The following is a 20,126-nucleotide window of genomic DNA, read 5'->3' on the forward strand; positions in this document are numbered from 1 at the left end:
TCTACAGTTCCTACATTTAAAAGGAAGGTGCCTTTTCTATGGACAAATTTCCCATTTCCTTTAAAAATAAATAATATTCCATTTTATAGGCTTTCATTTCAAAATGTAAAAACAAAAAAAATGTATTAATAAAAATAATGCTTTCGTTCAGGTTATTTGGTTGGCTCGCTGCCAATATTTTTTTTCAACAGTGAAATAGCTCTATCATTTTCCTACAGCTTGAAATGTTTACATTGAATTCAAGAATCAAGTTGGCTAATACCAGATAATAACTCCTTATTACCAGACATGCTGGCAAACTAATGCAAGAAATAATCCGAAACAATGGAGAGGCCTTGCTGAAGCTTAGTAATTAACTCCCACAGCACAATGGGACCAAACAACAAAATTAAATAGCATATATATATACACTTTTGTAATGTTATAGCGAAGTAAGGATAATCCCAGAAGACGCTTTTTGTTAAATCTACAAACCTTCCACTAGTAGTCCCACTTGAGACTCTTTAATGAACATGATCCAGAAATGTAACATAATTCTGCAATGCGAGTAAGACTGATGCAAGCAGATTAATGCTAACAGCATCAATAATTTCCCTGACTAATGATCACAACAGTGAAGCCAAAAATGACACAACCACATTAGTGTTAACAGGATAAATAATTCCTTTGACTTATTTCCAACACAGTTGAGGCAGATGTGATTCAAATTTTGAATGCTTGGGGAGTACTTAAAAAAAAGCTTGCTCTGCATGCTGACGTGGATATGACAGTCCCAGTTCTTGATGTGTATGTGCTGTGATTTTGTTTTGAATTTTCAACCAACTCAAAACAGGCTTGATTTCATGGCATTGTGTATAAAGTTGGCATTAGCATCACACAAGTGCAATGTGAATGGCAGAACACATTATATTGATATTATACATTGAAAGGGAAGGAAAATTGAAATTAAAGGAAGAAACTGTGGCTGAGCATAAATATATCACAACAAGATTGCAATATTTTGTTGCTGAACTAATATGCTTAAATGTTAATTCAATGACTGGATAAACTCCATAAGATAATACTGCTACAGCTGGAAATGATTACAAGCTGAAAATAGATTGCATGCTCTAAATTGTTGGAGTTTTGTCCCTTCTGTTTTAATATACTATGAAGTCTAATGTCTGTGTATATGGAATGGAAAATTAGTAAAAAGCTGTCAAATACTAGATGTTTGAGAGAACAGTGGGATGCAGACCTGTAACTGAAGCCAAAGGTACACTTAACATTTCTGTACTCACAAGTGGAAACAAGCTAAAGATGCATGGACATTCTTCCTTCCTTCCTTTCTTTAAGTAGGCGTTGAGTATAAAAGTCACAAAGTCACATTGCAGCTTTATAAAACTTTGATTAGATTGCATTTGGTGTAATGTGAGCAGCTCTGATTGCCCCATGACAGGAAAGATGGCGAGTTTTGGAGAGGAAGCAGAAGGGATTATGGACCAAGCGCAGGCAGGTGGGATTGGTGTAGCTGGGACATGTTGGCCGGTGTGGGCGTTGGGCCGAAGGGCCTCTTTCCACAATGTATCACTCTACAACTAAGTTACAGGATGGATACAAGGAACTGCAGATGCTAGTTTACAAAAAATAAGTGTTAGAGTAACTCAGCTGGTCAGGCAGTATCTCTGGACAACATGAATAGGTGACGTTTTGGGTCAGGACCCTTCTTCAGATTGAGTTACTCCAGCTGAGTTACAGCAGCACTTTGTGCCTTCTTAAAATCTAAAACACAGCCTAGATAGAGGGTATTAGCTACAAGGGGAGGTTGGACAAACTTGCATTGTTTTCTCAGGAGTGTCAGAGGTTGAGTGGAGACCTGATGGGAGTATATCAAATCATGAGAGGAATATATAGGGTACTGAGTCAGATTCTTATTCCCAGGGTGGAAATGCCAAAGACAAAAGGGTATAGCTTTAAGATCAGAGGGGCAATTTTTTTAGACATAGAGTGGTGGGTGCCTGAAGCGTGCTGCCAGGGTTGGTGGTGAAAACATATTCGCTAATGGCATTTAAAATGCTTTTAAATATGATAGCACATGAATTTGCAGGGAATGTGGATATATAAATCACATGCAGGCAGAGGAGATTAACTTGGCTGCATGCTCGACACAGACACCTGTGGGCGTTAGGGCCTGTTCCAGTGCTGTACTGCTTTATGTGTAGGATCGAACTGTAGATGCTGGTTTGCACCAAAGATAGACACAAAATGCTGGAGTAACACAGCAGGACCGGCAGCATCTCTGGATAGAAGGAATGGGTGATGTTTCCAGTCGAGACCCTTCTTCAGACTGTTCTATGTCCTTACATGTATCAGCAGTAATTCTGAATTAAATCTGAGAACTAATAAGATATAGTTGGCTATTGAGTTTGTACATTTCCAATTTTGCTTCAATGACGAGGTACAATACAATAATGTTCATGTTCAATAGGGTTCCGATATTTGATAAAGTAATAGCATATGTGATTTGATAATATCTGATAGACATTTCACTGAAATGTTGAAGCAAAATTATATTGCTTTTTTCCCCATTGCTAGGGGACTAAAAATAAAGAAATGAAAATTAAACAAATGTGTTAAGATTTAGTCTTGGATAAATATTTTTTACATACTTCCTGTCCTTGTTCCCGGTAACAGCCAGATAAGGAGGACTATCCCTTAAGTTCACGCAGGTGAAGTCTCCTAGAGCATTACCCAGTGTTGACAAAGGTTGTGCTGTTTGTAGGCAATAAATGTGGACCTAGAAGATAATTAAAGTTTTGTAATTTTTTAATATACCAAAATATGATCATCAAGGAACCAGAACAACAAATGAAAAAAAAAAAACATCACCCTTCTATGCTCTCATAAACATTAATATCTCCAGCAGCAGAAACATTCACTACCTATTTCAATCTACATTTTCCAATGATCAATGGATGAAAAATCTAGCAATCTTTCAAATCTGCCCTGGTAAATTAATGTATTGTACAAACATATCAAAAGCAAGTGTTAGACACAAAATGCTGGAGTAACTCAGAGGGACAGGCAGCATCTCTGGAGAGAAGGAATTGGTGACGTATCGGGTCCAGACCCTTCTTCAGACCCTTCGTCACCCATTCCTTCTCTCCAGAGATGCTGCCTGTCCCGCTGAGTTACTCCAGCATTTTGTGTCTATCTGCAGTTCCTTTCTACACAAAAGCAAGTGTTATGTTGACAATGAACAGATGTGATTAACTTTTCAAAACAAGTAAACAATACTGTAAATAATTGAATGTTATCAGATTTGCCAGATGGATAACTATAAATTACGAAGTGCTAATTATTAACAATATTAAATTATAAAGATTTTTTTTTAAGTATGAATGTTCTGGTCTTCAAATTTATATTTAGTAATACTTTTCATTCCATTTATGTCATTTTATACAGGTCACAGGATTGTCTTTCAAATCCATTACAGGCTTAGTTAATTGATTATTTTCTTTGTTACCTAATGTATTGATTATTGCTGTACTTGGTCAACTCGTCAACATTTTAGGAAGGTCATCAAAAAGAGTTAAGTAATGTTCCCAGGAGCACACCATGGCTTTTGAAACAGTAATGGACTGACTGCAAGAAGCCACTAAGTGAATAATTCAATTTTCAGTATTCCAGACTAGAAAAATGAGTCACGCTATCAGGAGCGAATGACAGAATGCAGGCTAGAATTATGCATAATTACGGTTATATTTTACCCAAAAATATCAAAATGCATCTGATTACTGCACTTAAAGCCTAATAGATATCCTAGACAAACCATTGGTATCAAATGTAATCAAAGCATAATTTAGAGCTCGCAGAATAGAGCCACTTCTGATGTGCACATATCAGAATCTGAATAGATTTTGAGGGCAATAAATATTCTTATTCAACCTTTATTGTCATCTTGCAAAGCAACAGTTGTACAGTGCAAAATGAGAAGACGTTTCCCAGGGAATACCAGAGCATCGCACATGAAACTTAAAACATTTCACACATAATATTCTTGAAATGTACTATTCTAGATTTCAGTTTTCTTCAATACACAACTTACTTATACTATATAAAGATTAAATGGCACTAATAAAAGTCTAAAGTATTTCACAATTATTCTGCTATAAATCAATAATTGGTAATTTATATAATTTTGACCTTATTTGGCACAAATATTTATATCACAAAAAATGTTCATGTGGGTGACACAAAATGTAAAAAAAGTTGGCAGTGGTGGTAAGAGGTTAAATGGTTAAAAGTGGAAAATCCCAAGAGTGTTTGAATGTGGAAACATAGGCATCTACTAACATCAGGTAGAATTGAATGTTATTTAGTGCTTCAGTACAATGTTAATGCCTTGCCGATCATAAATATGGAGGCTCAAATAAAAATGTGTACATTGTGAATGAGAGTAAATATGGTATTAAGGAGATCTCTTGAATAGATGTAATAAATGGTTTTCCAGTGGTTTGGGCAGTTCAGGGCCAGAGCCAGTTCAGAAGTTAGTCCCAGGTGTTTCAGCAAGTGATCCCAGAAATAGGGGAGACTGGAAATTGGATTTCTCTTCTGCCAAGAAAAGTTGATGATAGGCCAATTCTTAGCTTTAGACAATAAATTATCAATTTTGGAGAGCCAGAGATACTAAGCAAAGTGGAGAAAAGGTGGGTATATGAGTACCTGGTCACAGGTCAGCCATAATCTCACTGAATCTCAAAACATACTTTAAAGATTAAACAGCCTTGTTCTTGTTACAAGGTCACAATTGGAATTATGAAACCTTACTTTTGGATAGGCTATTAAATTACATAAAATATTAATCTACAAATATATCTATCAATTAAAGATTCCTTTCTACTTTTGTTAAGATTAACCAATTTAAAAGAAAAATAATATTTATGATAAAATAAAGGGAACATTTTGTTCTATTCATGAATGTCTACATTTTTAACCTTACAGAGATAGGTTGAATAAGTTAGGTCTTTATTCTCTGGAGCGCAGAAGGTTAAGGGGGGACTTGATAGAGGTCTTTAAAATGATGAGAGGGATAACAGAGTTGATGTGGACAAGCTTTTCCCTTTGAGAATAGGGAAGATTCAAACGAGAGGACCTTCAGGGACAGACTATGAGGGACTTCTTTACTCACAGTGGTAGCGGTGGGAATGAGCTTCCAGTTGGTGGAGGCAGGTTCATTGGTATCATTTAAAAATAAATTGGATAGGCATATGGATGAGAAGGGAATGGAGGGTTATGGTATGAGTGCAGGCAGGTGGGACTAAGGGAAAAAAAAAAAAATTTGTTCGGCATGGACTTGTAGGGCCGAGATGGCCTGTTTTCGTGCTGTAATTGTTATATGGTTATATGGTTATATGAAAAAGGTGTTAGCTATAGCCAGGTACTAGATGACCAGCACAGACATGGGATTTTGTGCCTGTTTTCACAATGTATGATTCATGAGCCGCTAAATTCTTCCAGCAATTTGTGTTTTGCTCAGGATCTCAGCGCCTGTAGTTCCTTGTGACCCCAAAGTCAGACATGGTTTAAGCTGCTAAGTTTTTCCAGCATTCCACCTACATTCACAAATGTTCATTTACTAGCCAAAAAACAAAGTGCTGGATGAACTCATCAGGGGGAGCATCTGTGGAGGGAAATGGACACATTACATTTCGGGTAGTGACTCTTCTTCAGAAGAAGGGTCCTGACCCAAAACATTGTCAACTTCTCTCACAGATGCCGCCCGACATGCTGAGTTCCTCCAGCGCTTTCTTTTTTGCTCAAGATTCCAACATCTGCAGTCTCTTGTACCTCATTTATAAGCACTCTGAATGAATGGAACCTTCTGACATCCATTAAAAATAATATTTGTCAGATACAAACAATGGGCCATAACACGTCATTGAGTTTATCATGGCCAAATGGACATCCAAAAGAGTCAAAGGCTTATGCAATGCAGCATTTTAAAATCAATGTATTTGTACTTTATAATTCAGTGCAACATGTCAAAGGGACACTGCCACTCACCCAGGCCCTACATCAACTCATATGTTTAATGCGGAAGACCACGCCTGTACTCATTTACCATTTCCAAACAAATATCATAAGAGAGCAATCAGTACACATGTGGCATGTGATACATGACTCACAACATTGGGCTCGCACATTGTGCAAAACCTTACTACAGCTGCAACATAGATATCTCATAAAAAGTTATAATATGGTGCATGTTCTTAATCTTGGACAGTCATAGGTAATTTAGCTTTCAATGAAAATGCTGTCTCCTGTAAACGTGATTGGTAGTGCCTGCCAACCCTGGGTTATTAGTTTCGACATAAACTATTTATTCCAAGACAAATAACAAATAATCCCTTCTCTGATGTCCAGCAGTGCATACTTGTAGAAAGATGCCATGTACAGCTGGTAGCAAGTAGTGCTGGGGTTCAGTATTTTACACATATTATTTTTCTTTTTGGGGTGTTCCCACCAGGACAGAAAAGTGAACTGAGTTGTGGCCATCTTCTCCTCAGAGGACTCATGAATCTTCTGCAGACGAGGAGATGATGACACACCAATTGTTACGGAGAACAGTCTGTTGCACTTGTACTTCTGCCTCTGTGGAACACCAGCTCGGATACTGTGAGGAAAGAGATCGGTGGACCATTGCATGAGGTAAGAAACCTAGCACTACCAGCATGCCGTCTGTCAGAGGTTTATGGAGGTTCTTGGTTTATGGAGTTTGAATCCATTCTGTGATGTTGTCTTGGAAATGGTAGACTGAGTCCAGGAGAATGAAACATGTGCCCCTTTGATAGGCAATCTAAAATGCTTACAGTAGACTGAACAGGCCAACTCCATGAGATGACTAGGAGCATGAAGGACTCCAGGTCCACATTGTCTTGGGGCTGATGCAGAGCCGGGAGAACCTTGCATTCACATTGGAACATATGTTGTCTTCCATTCCATGCAATGGCAATGTTGAAGAAATATTGTGACTGTGAGAGCATGTTTCAGCCTTCATTGAGGCACTGTCCTAGTCGTCTAGAACTGTGCTACCCTGAACCAGCAGCAGTCTGCTTCCCATGGACAGCAGATTGTTGCTCTACAGGACACTGGTGCTGCTAACAGGGAGCAGACAGCTGTAGTCTAGGGTTTATCTGCCAGTCTCAGCAGCGTGCTGGAGGCTGCGGTGGCAATCATGCAATCTGGCCAACAACAATTGATCACACTGTTGCCTGGTGCCGTGTAGGTCCAGTTGGCAGTGGAGGAACCGAGACTCCTGTTCCCCCTCAGAATGTCAGCATCCAAACTGAAGGTCCCTGGCTCTCAAACAACGAGCAGCCTAGATTGATCCTCCTAACTGCAAGTATACCCGTTGGGATACAGCAGTTTATCATGAGCACACACTCATCATGAGCATCCTGAGGGGACATCTGTATCTCTGGGCAAAAAAGAGAGCCAGCTCTCCTGCAGCCTGTAGGCATCAACTATGGTGTAGTCATAGAGTTTCCAAGCCTATATTAAAAATTACAAAAATTAAGAGGCACTAATAGTGACTGGATTTAGTGCTATTGTTTCAGTGAGCAATTTGCAGCCAAATATAGTTTTAAAGTTATTGCTCATTTATGCACGTAAAGCCATTTAACTTGATTTGTCCCTGTTGATCTTTAATTAACCAAGGTGCATCAGCCTCATGCATTGGCGTTTGTACATTAACACTGCAAAGCATAAGATATAATATAATAAATATAATGTGCATCCCATCTTTATGTGTTGCAAAAATATGAAATCTCAGTCTTGCATGATTCCAAGGATAACTTTCAGAGAATAATTAAAAGGCGTAAACAATGAGCCATGCTATGTGAGGTCAGTCAAAGGTGCCACGCCATCAGGCAACATGGGGTACCTGACTGATGTTGGTATTGTTGTAGGAAGGAATTGCAGATGCTCGTTTAAACCGAAGATATATACAAAGCGCTGTAGTAACTCAGCGGGACAGGCAGCATCTCTGGATAGAAGGAATAGGTGACGTTTTCGGTCGAGACCCTTCTTCAGACTGGGTGTTCTGAACCCAGATTTTATGTTGGTATTGATTTATTATTGAGTTTGGCATAAGAGAGCAATCAATGCTGTCACAGCAGCCTGCAACGGTCAGACTCCCTTGCAGCATGATGACTTCAAGTTAGCAATAATAGTGAACAAACTCACATGGCTCAATGGTGACTTTCTATAGGGGTAGGGTAGTCACAAAAGTCAACAATCACAAGGATCCTATGGCTAGACAAGTAGGCAATGAGTGATTTTAAATGTCTGAATGAACATGAGAATGATCTCAATTTTGCAATTCTATTGCATGATTCCATATATCACAAAGGCACAAAATACTGAGTAGGTCAGACTACACCTGTGTGAAGACAAACAGAGGTAGCATTTCAGGTCAAACCCCCTTCCTTTGGCTTGAACCTTTAAGAGTTTCCAAGATATTCTGTCTTTAGTTCAGATTTTCATCATTTGCAGTTTTTTGTGCTTTTCAACAGAAAAGACTGTCTTTCATGCCTTCCTTTCTGACAATCATTCAAAACTGATTCATAGGTAAAAAGTATCAGAAGTTTAGAGAAAGTTATATATTTGAAGTATATTATTGTATTCCTGCATTGATATACCATGGATTTGTAGTAGCTGTAGGACCCGCGTGGATATCAAAGTACGGGCTTGGGTGTGAAATTATACAGAATGATATGCCAAATGGGCTGCAGTTTTAAAGAAGTCCCTGAGATGACTGACTGTACTCTTTGATTAAGTGACTATTTGCAGCTGATGCTTTGGTCTTCCATTGAATCAAGAGCAGATTATTGTGGGTTTCTGACTTTATTGAGTCGCCCTGCTACTTTGTATTGTTCTAACCCTAAATAGTTATTTTATTAAGTGGGCCAATTTATTTTTTAAACCTTGGGAAATGGCAAAGCTCTTTGACATAACGATATGCAGCTTCTCCTGAGATTAAATTGAGTTGAAAAGTGAAAGTAATGTATAGGTAATGAGGAATAACATTCACAATTGTACAAGGCTTCTTTGAAATCATGAATAATTCCACTATGCAGTACAACAATGGCAGTAATTGATTGCATCACACGTATTTAAGACTATTTCTTAGGTGCTGTACTGGCTCACATCATGTCTGCCACTCACAATGTTGCTATTCCCACCTCTTTGAAAAATGCGTGGCCTCACTATTTCCAATTCCAATCCTCTCCTTTACCTCAGTTATAAATGATCTCTCCTCCCATAACCACAATCTACCTCATGCCCACAAATCTGATTGTACAATGTACCATTGTGGGCTCCACCTTTCCTTGGTCATCGGCTCTGGCTCTGACTTGTTTTGAACTTTTTCATACTTCTAGTTCCCCACTCCCCTGACTGAGTCTGAAGAAGGGCATTGACCCAAAACTTCACCTATCCTTCTCTCCAGAGATTTTATTTGATAACTCCAGACATTTTGCATCTACAATAAACCAGCATTGGCAGTTCACACAATCTATCACAGTCACCAGGTGTATTGAAGCCTTTGCTGATATTGTGTGATGTTTCCCATCGAGAGTCTGAATTAGAATCAAACCCTCCAGTGTCCAGATGGAAACTGGAAAGAGCATTATAGAACTTGATTGAAGTTCTGTCTAGCTCTAATGGACCACCAAGCCAGGTCTAAAACAGCATCTAGTATTTACTGAGCCTTTCTTTCTTTGGAGCCCTGTCACCATTAAAAAGCAACCAAAAAGGCGAAAGACTTGAATGTAATTTTCACCAACAACACAACTGGAGATCTGATTTTTACCTTTCCACTAATACTCATGGGGATATTGAGCCATGAAAATACATTTGTAGGAAATACTCTCATACAATGCTTAAATCGAATTGTTTTCGATATGAAAACTGAATGAACAGAAAACCTTACACTCAGCTGATCCTTTACTGTTACCAAAGAACACATTCCAAATATCTTTAAAACTAATTCTGTGTGAAACATATACGGAGGCAAAAAGTATCTGGCTGCAACACTGTTTGAAATATGCCAGTAGTGACAAGGGCTGTTAATCCATCCTTTTGCACTTAGTTTAGAATCCTCTGCCCGTCTGTCCTATTTGTTCCTCAAGTGCTGTCTTCGGCACATCAACAGTCTGCCACTCACAATGTTTGCTATTCCCACCTCTTTGAAAAATTTTGTGTGCCTCACTATTTGACTGTTGGCCAATTCCCTCCGGGGATTAATAAAGTTTTATCATATATGAGCATCAACCAAACTCTGCCTTTGAGAGACTCAAGGGCCTGTCCCACTTGGTGAATTTTCGGTCCTCCCATAACCACAATCTACCTCATGCCCACAAATCTGATTGTACAATGTACCATTGTGGGCTCCACCTTTCCTTGGTCATCGGCTCTGGCTCTGACTTGTTTTGAACTTTTTCATACTTCTAGTTTCCCACTCCCCTGACTGAGTCTGAAGAAGGGCATTGACCCAAAACCTCACCTATACCTTCTCTCCAGAGATGCTGCCTAACCCGCTGAGTTACTCCTGCATTTTGCATCTATCTTAGGCGTAAACCAGCGTCGGCAGTTCCTTCCTACACAATCTAACCCAACACCTGAGGTGTATTGAAGCCTTTGCTGATATGTATGTGATGTTTCCCATTGAGAGTCTGAATTAGAATCAAACCCTCCAGTGTCCAGATGGAAACTGGAAAGAGCATTATAGAACTTGATTGAAGTTCTGTCTAGCTCTAATGGACCACCAAGCCAGGTCTAAAACAGCATCTAGTATTTACTGAGCCTTTCTTTCATTTGGAGCCGTCACCATTAAAAAGCAACCAAAAATGGTGAAAGACTTGAATGTAATTTCACCAACAACACAACTGGAGATCTGATTTTTACCTTTCCACTAATACTCATGGGGATATTGAGCCATGAAAATACATTTGTAGGAAATACTCTCATACAATGCTTAAATCGAATTATTTTCGATATGAAAAGAATGAACAGAAAACCTTACACTGAGCTGATCCTTTACTGAAATTACCAAAGAACCATTTCAACTATATCTTTAGTCCTTGAATTCTGTGTGAGTACATATTTCGGAGATGGTGCATAAATAGTTATCTGGCTGCAACACTCTCTGAAAGTGGCAGAAGTGACAAGGGCTGTTCGATGGAATCCATCCTTTTGCACTCTAGTTTAGAATCCTCTGCCCGTCTGTGTTTGTTTGTTCCGGTGAAGGTGCTGTGCACACGGCAGCCAGACAACAGTCGCTTGTCGTTTTCTTTTTGTTTTCACTTTTAATTTCAAGTTTTTGTGTGCCTTGTGTGTTGTGACTGTTGGCAGACCAATTTCCCTCCGGGGATTAATAAAGTTTTATCATATATGAGCATCAACCAAACTATGCTGCCTTTGAGAGACTCAAGGGCCTGTCCCACTTGGTGAATTTTCGGTGATTGCCGGCATCACTGACTGACGTATCAGGTCATCGAAAAATTCACGACGTGTCGCGGCGTGACGCAGCGTGATGCGGTATGACACTCTGTGTTTTTTTCAAGTGCCGCAACATTTTTTTTGACGGCGCTGGAGTTTGAAATTTTCAAAATCTTTTGGCGACACTTATAAGACGGCGGCAGTTGCGGCCCTTCAATGAGAAGTGGTCACAGTACACTACTGAAAATTAGTTCTCTTAAACTGTTAATGGGTATTTAACAAGAGAAACCTGAAGCTTCTTATGCAACTGACTAAATATTGCACATTTTTAAGGTGCCTTTCTGGTTCTCCTTTCTGAATCTGAATTTAAGATGGCTAACAACCACACTGCTGATTAGACCTGTGCAGAGGCCAATAGTTGGAGCAGAGTGGGATTGCAGATGTGTCATCAGATCCCTACACTTATAAACAGCTCCTGCCCCACTACTATCTCCTGATCCAATCCCCTCTTCCACACCCACTTCCCGGGGGGGCTGCCATGTATTATTATTCTTATCCCTACCCCATTCAATTATTCCACTTTAGGTTTTTTTAAAGTACTTCAGGTGTATTTAGCATTAATTGTACCATCAGTTGTATTTATCCTCACCGTGTACACTGTTTAATCTATGAGCTTCGTGTGAACAAGGAATTTCAATGCACTGTGGTGTAAATGACAACAAACTCATTTGAATCTGCTGTGGAGAGGAAGGGAGAAAAGGAAAATGGATACTAGCACTGCTGGAAGAACTGTAGGGTTGGTTAAAAGAATATCACAACACAATTTTGGATAGTTGAAGAAGGTTGGGAGGAGGAAATCAACAGCTTTCAGCATACTGGTGGGAAGGCTGGGCGGAAAAATCAAGATGATAGCAGGAGTTTCAATGGTTAACGGTAAGGGCTTTGTATCAAAGCAGTTGTTGGGTCAAAGATCAAGAATGTGTGACCTTGGATGCTCACCACGGACAGCAAAAAGATCAGAGATACAGGAATGAAGAAGACATGGTGCAGTGTGGAGTAGTCCCAAAGTATGAAGATAATTGGAAGGCACCCCACTTTGATGCTGCACTGGTGAACACCAGTCATCCTAGAAGATTGCTGCCAGGCACCTTTGTTTAATTGATCCCATCAGGAGCTATGCACAAAGAAAGGTGACATCCTGTGTGGTCCTGACACACAAAAAGCATCAGGGACACAAGGATAATTTATGTCTGGAAGTTATCTCGTTTCACTTTGGATAAAACAATTTCCAATTACATAATGTTGGCAAATGCAATGTTGTGCAATTTAGTTTCTCAGCAACGGGCATAACGTCATGCAGCATGGAAGCTGGCCTTTCAGCCCCCTTTCCCAAGTTCATGCTGGTAATCAAATACCCATCCATATAAATCTCATTTCCAAATCATGTTGTATTGAATGTGAGCTGTCTTGCCATCTCGCATTATTTTGCTGAGATTGAAAAAAGATCTTGCAAGGAAGTACAGTAGTGAAGCATTATGCTGCCGACTGATGCAACACTCTCTCTTTCTCTCTCACTCTCTCTAAAGGTCCTATTGATTTTATTTGAGCACCAAATGATCTTTTGGACCAGATTTAAGAATCTTAAGAACACTCAAACATTTCAATCGACTCGAAATAATCATTTTCAATATCAATTGTAACTTGGTTATTTTATTGCTTAAACATATGTATTTTATAATCCCGATATATTCTTTATAACCAGAAGGGTTGATTATTTGAAATATGATACTAAAGCTTTCAACGTGTTAGTAACATATGGGTGTCTTTGTTAATGTATTAATAAAATTAAAAACTCAGGGTATTGATCCAAGAAACATTAGTAAAGTGGTTTAGTGGTCTATATTATAATATGTGAATCATGGGGCTATATATTGCATTTACAAATGGTTTTACAGTCAGTCACCTTATACTGTAGATTAAATGTTAGCATGAATGTTTAGAAGAGGATAGATCAAGCAACATTTACAGAAGTGTGTCTATATTATTCTTTTCATACTATAATGGTGAATTAAATAATTATATGAAGAACAGAAGATTATAAGATTTACTCCATTATTAAATTAACAGCTCCGCACAACTTTGTAGTATAAATGTAGCAAGTATCTGGGGAGTGGGGGCGCCGTCGAGTATGGCTGCCCAGCCTGCAGCTGTCCGTCCTTTCACCCTTTAAATTTTTTTTAGTATGTTAAAAAGTTTTGTTTTGGAGGTCTAATCTCTTTTATGTGGGGGGTGGGGAAGGGGGAAACTGTTTTTCTCAGTCCTCACCTGGTCAGAGATGCATCTTTTCTCCGAGCGCATCTTCGCCCCCTCTTCACGGCCTACCAACAGGACTGGAGCGGCGTTTCCTGCCGGGACTGGCCAGAACTTCAGCTTCAGTGGCGGCACAGCACTGAAGCACCATCGCGGAGCGGGCGATGCCTTATCCGGGTCGCCGTGTGGTAAGCTCCGGAATGCTGAGACCGCTGACTCCAACATCGCGGAGCTGTGGGGTCTGCAGAGCGTCCAGCTGCAGCGGCGCTGACTTTGAACACCGCGGAGCCTGGGATCTCTCGCCGAGATCGCCAGTGTCGGAGCTCCGACCAGCGCGGCCTGTGGACTTCGGGAGCCGCAGTCTCTGGGGAGGAAGCGGCTGTTCCAGTAATTCCAAGCCGCTGAAGAGTGTTCCCTGACGCCGGAGCTCCATCAACCAGCAAGAGGGCGTGTAATATCGGGCCACCGTTGTGGCGACTGTGGAGGCCTCAAATAGGCCCCGACCACGGGGTGAACATAGAGGGAGAAGACTGACTTTGCTGCCTTCCCTCACAGTGGGAACCATTGTGGGGGGATGTTTTTATGTTAAATTCTTTAATGTGTTTTATTTTTTATTGATGCGCTGCAAATGGCAACTCAAATTTCACAACACCAGAAATGGTGTATGTGACAATAAATGTCCTTTGTCCTTTGTCCTGGACCTTTGATTTTGCACAATTTCATCTTTAATACATTTCAAACAAAAAATTGAAATAACAGTAATTATATATATCATTGCGATTAGTTTGGAACAATCCTGACCACAAGCCGTTCAATGCCTATAAAACCAATCAAAATTAACTATTTATATGACTGAAATATTCTGCTTGATAAAAATGCTATAAATCATCTTTCGAATGCCTGAGCAGATTTGTTGTATAGATCCCTCTGGTGAGAATAATGGTGAGAGTCATGATTCCATTGTGAAATGGTATCATTTGGCCTGCGGCCTTACAGAGTCCAGTACACAGTCCATACAAAAAGTTGGAAAAGTCTTTTAGAAATCTGCAAAACGGAATACTGCATTTATGTATTGCAACACTTCAACGCTTGTGTGATACCATTTTCGATTCATCTGAAAAGTACATTGCTATAGGAATTGTAGGAGAAAATTGTACATACTATTTAGAATGTACAATTAGGGTGTATAGAGAACAAAGAGTATCACCTCTAAAGCCTAAAACAAATACAGCCCAGACCCAAGACAAATGAGAGAAGGATATTTTATACTGAAAGATGTGAGGAATCCCCTGAAAAAAACAGGATACTTCATTAGTTTGTAGTGGATATGTGCAGTGCACAAAACTAGTTGTATGGTCGGTGAGAATATAGTTGATGAGAAAATAGTTGTTGAAAAATAGTTGTTGAGAAACCTCTGCATGATTAACGTGTCTTTCCCAGCACTACAAAATTTATAGGCTGAGGTGCTGTTCCTCCAATTTGAATTTGGCCTCACTCCGACAGTGGAGGAGGCCCAGGACAGAAAAGCTAGTCTGTGAATGGGAGGGGGAGTTAAAACGTTTAGCAACTGGGAGATTGCGTAGGCCCGGGCAGACTGAGCATAGGTGTTCAGCGAAACAATCACCCAGTCTGCGCTTGGTCTTTCCGATATAAAAGAGTCCACACAGATCAGCGCATACAGTAGATGAGATTTGAGGAGATGCAAGTGAACCTCTGCCTAACCTGAAAGGACTGTCAGAATCCATGGACAGAGTCAAGGGAGGAGTTATAGGGACAGGTGTTGCATTTCCTGCGGTTGCAGGGGAAAGTACCTGGGGAGGTGGTGGTTTGGGTGCGAAGGGATGAGTTAACCACGGAATTGCAGAGGGAACTGTCTCTACGGTAAGTGGAAAGGAGTGGAAATGTGAACATGTGGCTAGTGGTGGGATCCCGTTAGTGGTGGCAAAATATGTGCTGTATGCGACGGCTGATGGGGTGAAAGGTGAGGACTAGGGGGACTCTGTCCCTGTTTCGACTGAGGGGAGGGGGTGCAAGAGCAGAGCTGCGGGACACTAAGGAGACCCTTGTGAAGGCCACATCTATAATGGAAGTGGGGAACCCCCGTTCCCTAAAGAATGAGGACATCTCAGATGACCTGGTATAGTGCACCTCATCTTGGGTGCAGATGCTGTGTAGACAGAGGAATTGGGAGTAGGGGATAGAGTCTTTGTAGGAGGCAGAGTGGGAAGAAGTATAGTCTAGATAGCTGTAGGAGTCAATGGGTATATAATAGACGTCAGTCATCCGAGATGTCATCGTTCTTTTGTATGGCTTGATTGTACTCATGTACAGTAAGATTTGAGAGGATAACATAAATAAAGCTTTTTACTATATCTTGGTACATGTCAGAAAAACAAATCAATATCAATTCCAATATTGATTTAAACTACCATTTTACTAGGATTTATATTATTTTCATTTGTCACGTAATGGGCAGCATGGTGGCGCAGCGGTAGAGCTGCTGCCTTACAACACCAGGGACCCGGGTTCGATCCTGACTACGGGTGCTGTTAATCCTGGCCAGATTGTAGAGGATAGCACTTTAAAATGGGGTAAAAGCTTCAGGGCTGCTGGAAGATTTGGTCAATTTGGAATTGCTCTCTGCAGAACTGGGACAAGCTGTGGAGTGGTGCCAGTTTGTCTAGCCTAGATACAAGCTGCAGGAAAAGAATAAGAAAAATAAATCTGCAAACCCTGTCAATTAGGTGCAAAATGCATAGAATGGATTAGATGACTGCAAACTAGACATATGCCTTGTAAATAATTGTAAATAATGTTGCACAGTTCTACTTTGCCGAGTGTTGATTGGATGATGTATTGAGCCTTGTCTGGGTTTCTTGCAGATCAGGGTAAATGTTTCAAAGTTGGCTTCCTTGAGAAGCCCTGTTTGAATACAATGTATTAGCTGCTGTATTATTGGGTTAGGGAAATGTCTGTTATGTGTGGGGTTAATCGATATCTGTAATTGGATTGCAAAGAGACCACCCCCATGTGGTTCGGCCCCTCGAGGTTCCAGGACCTATAAAAGTCCGCTGCCACGAGGTCCCACGTCGATCTTCTGGGAGTGCGATTGGGACTGCGTGACCTTCTGGACTGTCTCTGTTTGAGCGAGGCCTAGAGGGACAGATACGAGGATACAAGGATACAGATCAGACAGATACGAGGATCGAACCCGCGGTGGGATAGGTACAATAGTTGAACTGTAATTGTGTTTTGTCAAAATAAAGATTAGTTGATCAAGTGCTTGATTCAGTGATTTTTTACTGAAACTAGACTGGGGGGGAAGCTTAGAACGGGGAATTTACACTGTCTGTAAAGGGGGGTTGCACGTAAGGTCACTGGGTCATAGGGCTTGACGCACGGAGCCACTCAATCCATCTGGAGGACATCCGTAACTTCCGGCATATGTTATTAATGCAAGAAACGCGTACTTTCCTACCTGTTTAAATGCAAACAGGTATCCAATCAACACTCGGCAAAGTAGAACTGTGCAACATTATTTACAATTATTTACAAGGCGTATGTCTAGTTTGCAGTCATCTAATCCATTCTATGCATTTTGCATTTAAATGCATTTCGTTGTCTCTGTACTGTACACTGACAATGCCAATTAAAATTGAATCTGAATCTGTTAAAAAACGCCAAAATGTTGAATTTTTGCGCTGTAAAAAATTGTGGAAGTCGGGGTAAGTGTGAGAGACATGTACCCAACTTCAGAATTCCAAACGTGAAGCGAAATGAAGGTAAAGAGAAGCGAGAACTGAAGGGACAACAACAGCTAAAGTGCTTGGCGAACATTGGCTGTGCAGATATCGGAATTTAAAATATTGGGGATTATTGCGTTTGCTCACTGCATTTCATCAACAGTAAGGTATTATTTGTGTTTTTTCTTGATTCCTTTGGTATCTAAAAAGTCTCAGAAGTAATAAATCTGGCTGTAAATTTTGCTTCAGAGGCATTTTCTTTGGGTACTTAAAAACCCACTTGAGAACCATGGGCGATTTTAAAATTTTACAGCCAGATTTATCACTACTGAAACTTTTTAGATGCCAAATGAATCAAGAAAAAACACAAATAATGCCTTACTGTTGATGAAATGCAGTGAGCAAATGGCCAATGTTCGCCAAGCACTCTGGCTGTTGTTGTCCCTTCAGCTCTCGCTTCTATCTACCGTCATTTCTCCTCACTTTTGGAATTCTGAAGTAGGCTAAATGTCTCTCACGCTTATCCCGATTTCCATAATTATTTACAGCGCAGAAATTGGTCATTTCTGCGGGTTTTAACGGGCCCGCTACGCTGGAAACAATGGTAAGTGCTTACCTGCAGTTCATCGCGTGTACTTCACCTGGCGTAGCGTAGCAACAGTACGGGTCATGGGCCGTGATCCGACTGCCGTGAAACCTCCCTATACAGTTTGTACATTCTCCCCATGACCTGTGTGGGTTTCCCCCCGGAAGCTCCAGTTTCCTCCTACACTCCAAAGACGTACAGGTTTGTAGGTTAATTGGCTGAGAAAAATTGTACATTTTCCGAGGTGTGTGCAGGATGGTGTTAGTGTGCGGGGAGCACTGGTTGGCGTGGACTCGGTGAGCCGAAGGGTCTGTTTCGGAGCTGTATCTCAAAAATAAACTATACTAAAAGCAGATTGCCCTTTTTCCTGACTGAGTTTTATACTCACTTTTCATGGGAAGTGGTTTTGAACACTATCCATGTTAAAGTTGCAATATAGATACAATAAATTGGATTTGTGGCTCTTCCTAGCTACTATATCTGCAATTAAACAAGATGTGAGTTCATTAAGTGGTATTTAATCCAATTGATTGAAGGCGACACCTCTTTCAGAATTGATGCTGTAATGCTCCATTCTTACTCTCACACAGAACAATTAAATGTCATGACTGCTTATTGTCAAATGGGGCTCATGTTGTCCATCTCCCCGTGGTGAGCCCTATCAACTGACCTCAGTCAGGCGAACGACAACAAACAGAGACAGCAGCAACGCCGTAGCTTGGTGCCAACCAACCAACCTTTTTAGGGCGGGCACCTATGGATGGCATCACCCTGCTGCCTCAAACGCAAGAAGATTGTCAAATGCCACTCCTCCCCTTCCTTGGTCCAACTGCATCACTTCCTGTACCTCTCAATGTAGTATCCCCACTGCTGCTTCCAGGCCACCAACTAATACTCACTTCGCACTGCTGACTCTCGCAACTACATTGGTTACTTTCCCCCATCTTACCTCTTGCATTTTTATTTTTTATTCTTGCACCTTCTCCATTTTCACATGCTTCTCTGCACATCTCTCCCCACTTCTTCCACCACATCCCAAAATCATCAGACACCACAAGCAACTTGCATTGTTTGCTCCTTCCTTTCACGTTAGGCATTGTGCAGTGACCATTCCTCCTTGACACTCTCGTCTATTCTTTAACAAAGTTTGTATCAATCATCAAAAGGTTGCCATGACTGCCCCTGAAGCGTTCACTTCCCTTTAAACAATTGAGTTTAGTATCAAATCAGTAAAGAAAGCGAATGGTATGTTAATTGCAAAAGGATTTGAGTATACAAAGAGGTTTGTACAGGGTCCATCACAGTTTTGGTCTCTTACAAGGACATTTTGCCGTTTGGATAAATTACTGGGATCACTAAGATAAAGACTGAAGCGTAAATACTCTCTAGAATTTAAAATCTTATCAGTTATCTTCATATAAAGGAAAGGGGAAATCATCATCATCATCAAACATATTATGAAACTTGGAGAGCAAAGCTTACTGAAAGACTGTACAACTTGTTTTATCTTGCTTCATCCACCATCTAGATATAATGCTATATTCTATTCAGTCTACATCATCTGCCAATGTTGGTTATTCATGAAAGGAAATCCTCTCCAATATGGCTTTATATATTTTATTTGTAGTGTTTTTATTTATATTTAAGCATGGACTTTCACAAATAAAGCAAATGTTTGTGAATGAAAAGACTGCATAATCAGCAAAGCTTACACACAAATGAATTACCAGGAATTGGCAGACTGAAACAAGCTTTGAAGACAATATCATATTAACTGGAACTTACATTCGTGAAATATCGTGCAATTAGAACTAGATTAAAAGTTACTTAAGAGAAGATACGAGTAATTTACAAATCCCAAATGAACTTTACCATTAGATTCAGTTATTATCATAATGAGAAAGATAAAAAAACATTAGCAATCTCAGTGCTGATGATTGCTAAATTAAGATGCTTTAAGTATCATAGACCATTTCTTCTTTCCAAGCTGACCAAACAAGCCATCC

The 20,126-nt window shown here is 40.2% G+C and overlaps 1 protein-coding gene across 1 annotated transcript in view; it reads right to left on the minus strand.

The window, feature by feature from the left end:
• The window catches only part of fbxw8 (F-box and WD repeat domain containing 8), a 151,019-nt gene that overhangs the window by 29,620 nt on the left and 101,273 nt on the right, over positions 1-20,126 (minus strand). Inside the window, exon 8 of the mRNA XM_055655595.1 lies at positions 2,649-2,776. Coding sequence (XP_055511570.1) covers positions 2,649-2,776 — 128 coding nt within the window. The remainder of the gene's footprint in view (positions 1-2,648; positions 2,777-20,126) is intronic.

This window comes from Leucoraja erinacea, chromosome 25 (assembly GCF_028641065.1).
Source record: "Leucoraja erinacea ecotype New England chromosome 25, Leri_hhj_1, whole genome shotgun sequence".
NCBI classification, from domain to species: Eukaryota; Metazoa; Chordata; class Chondrichthyes; order Rajiformes; family Rajidae; genus Leucoraja; species Leucoraja erinaceus.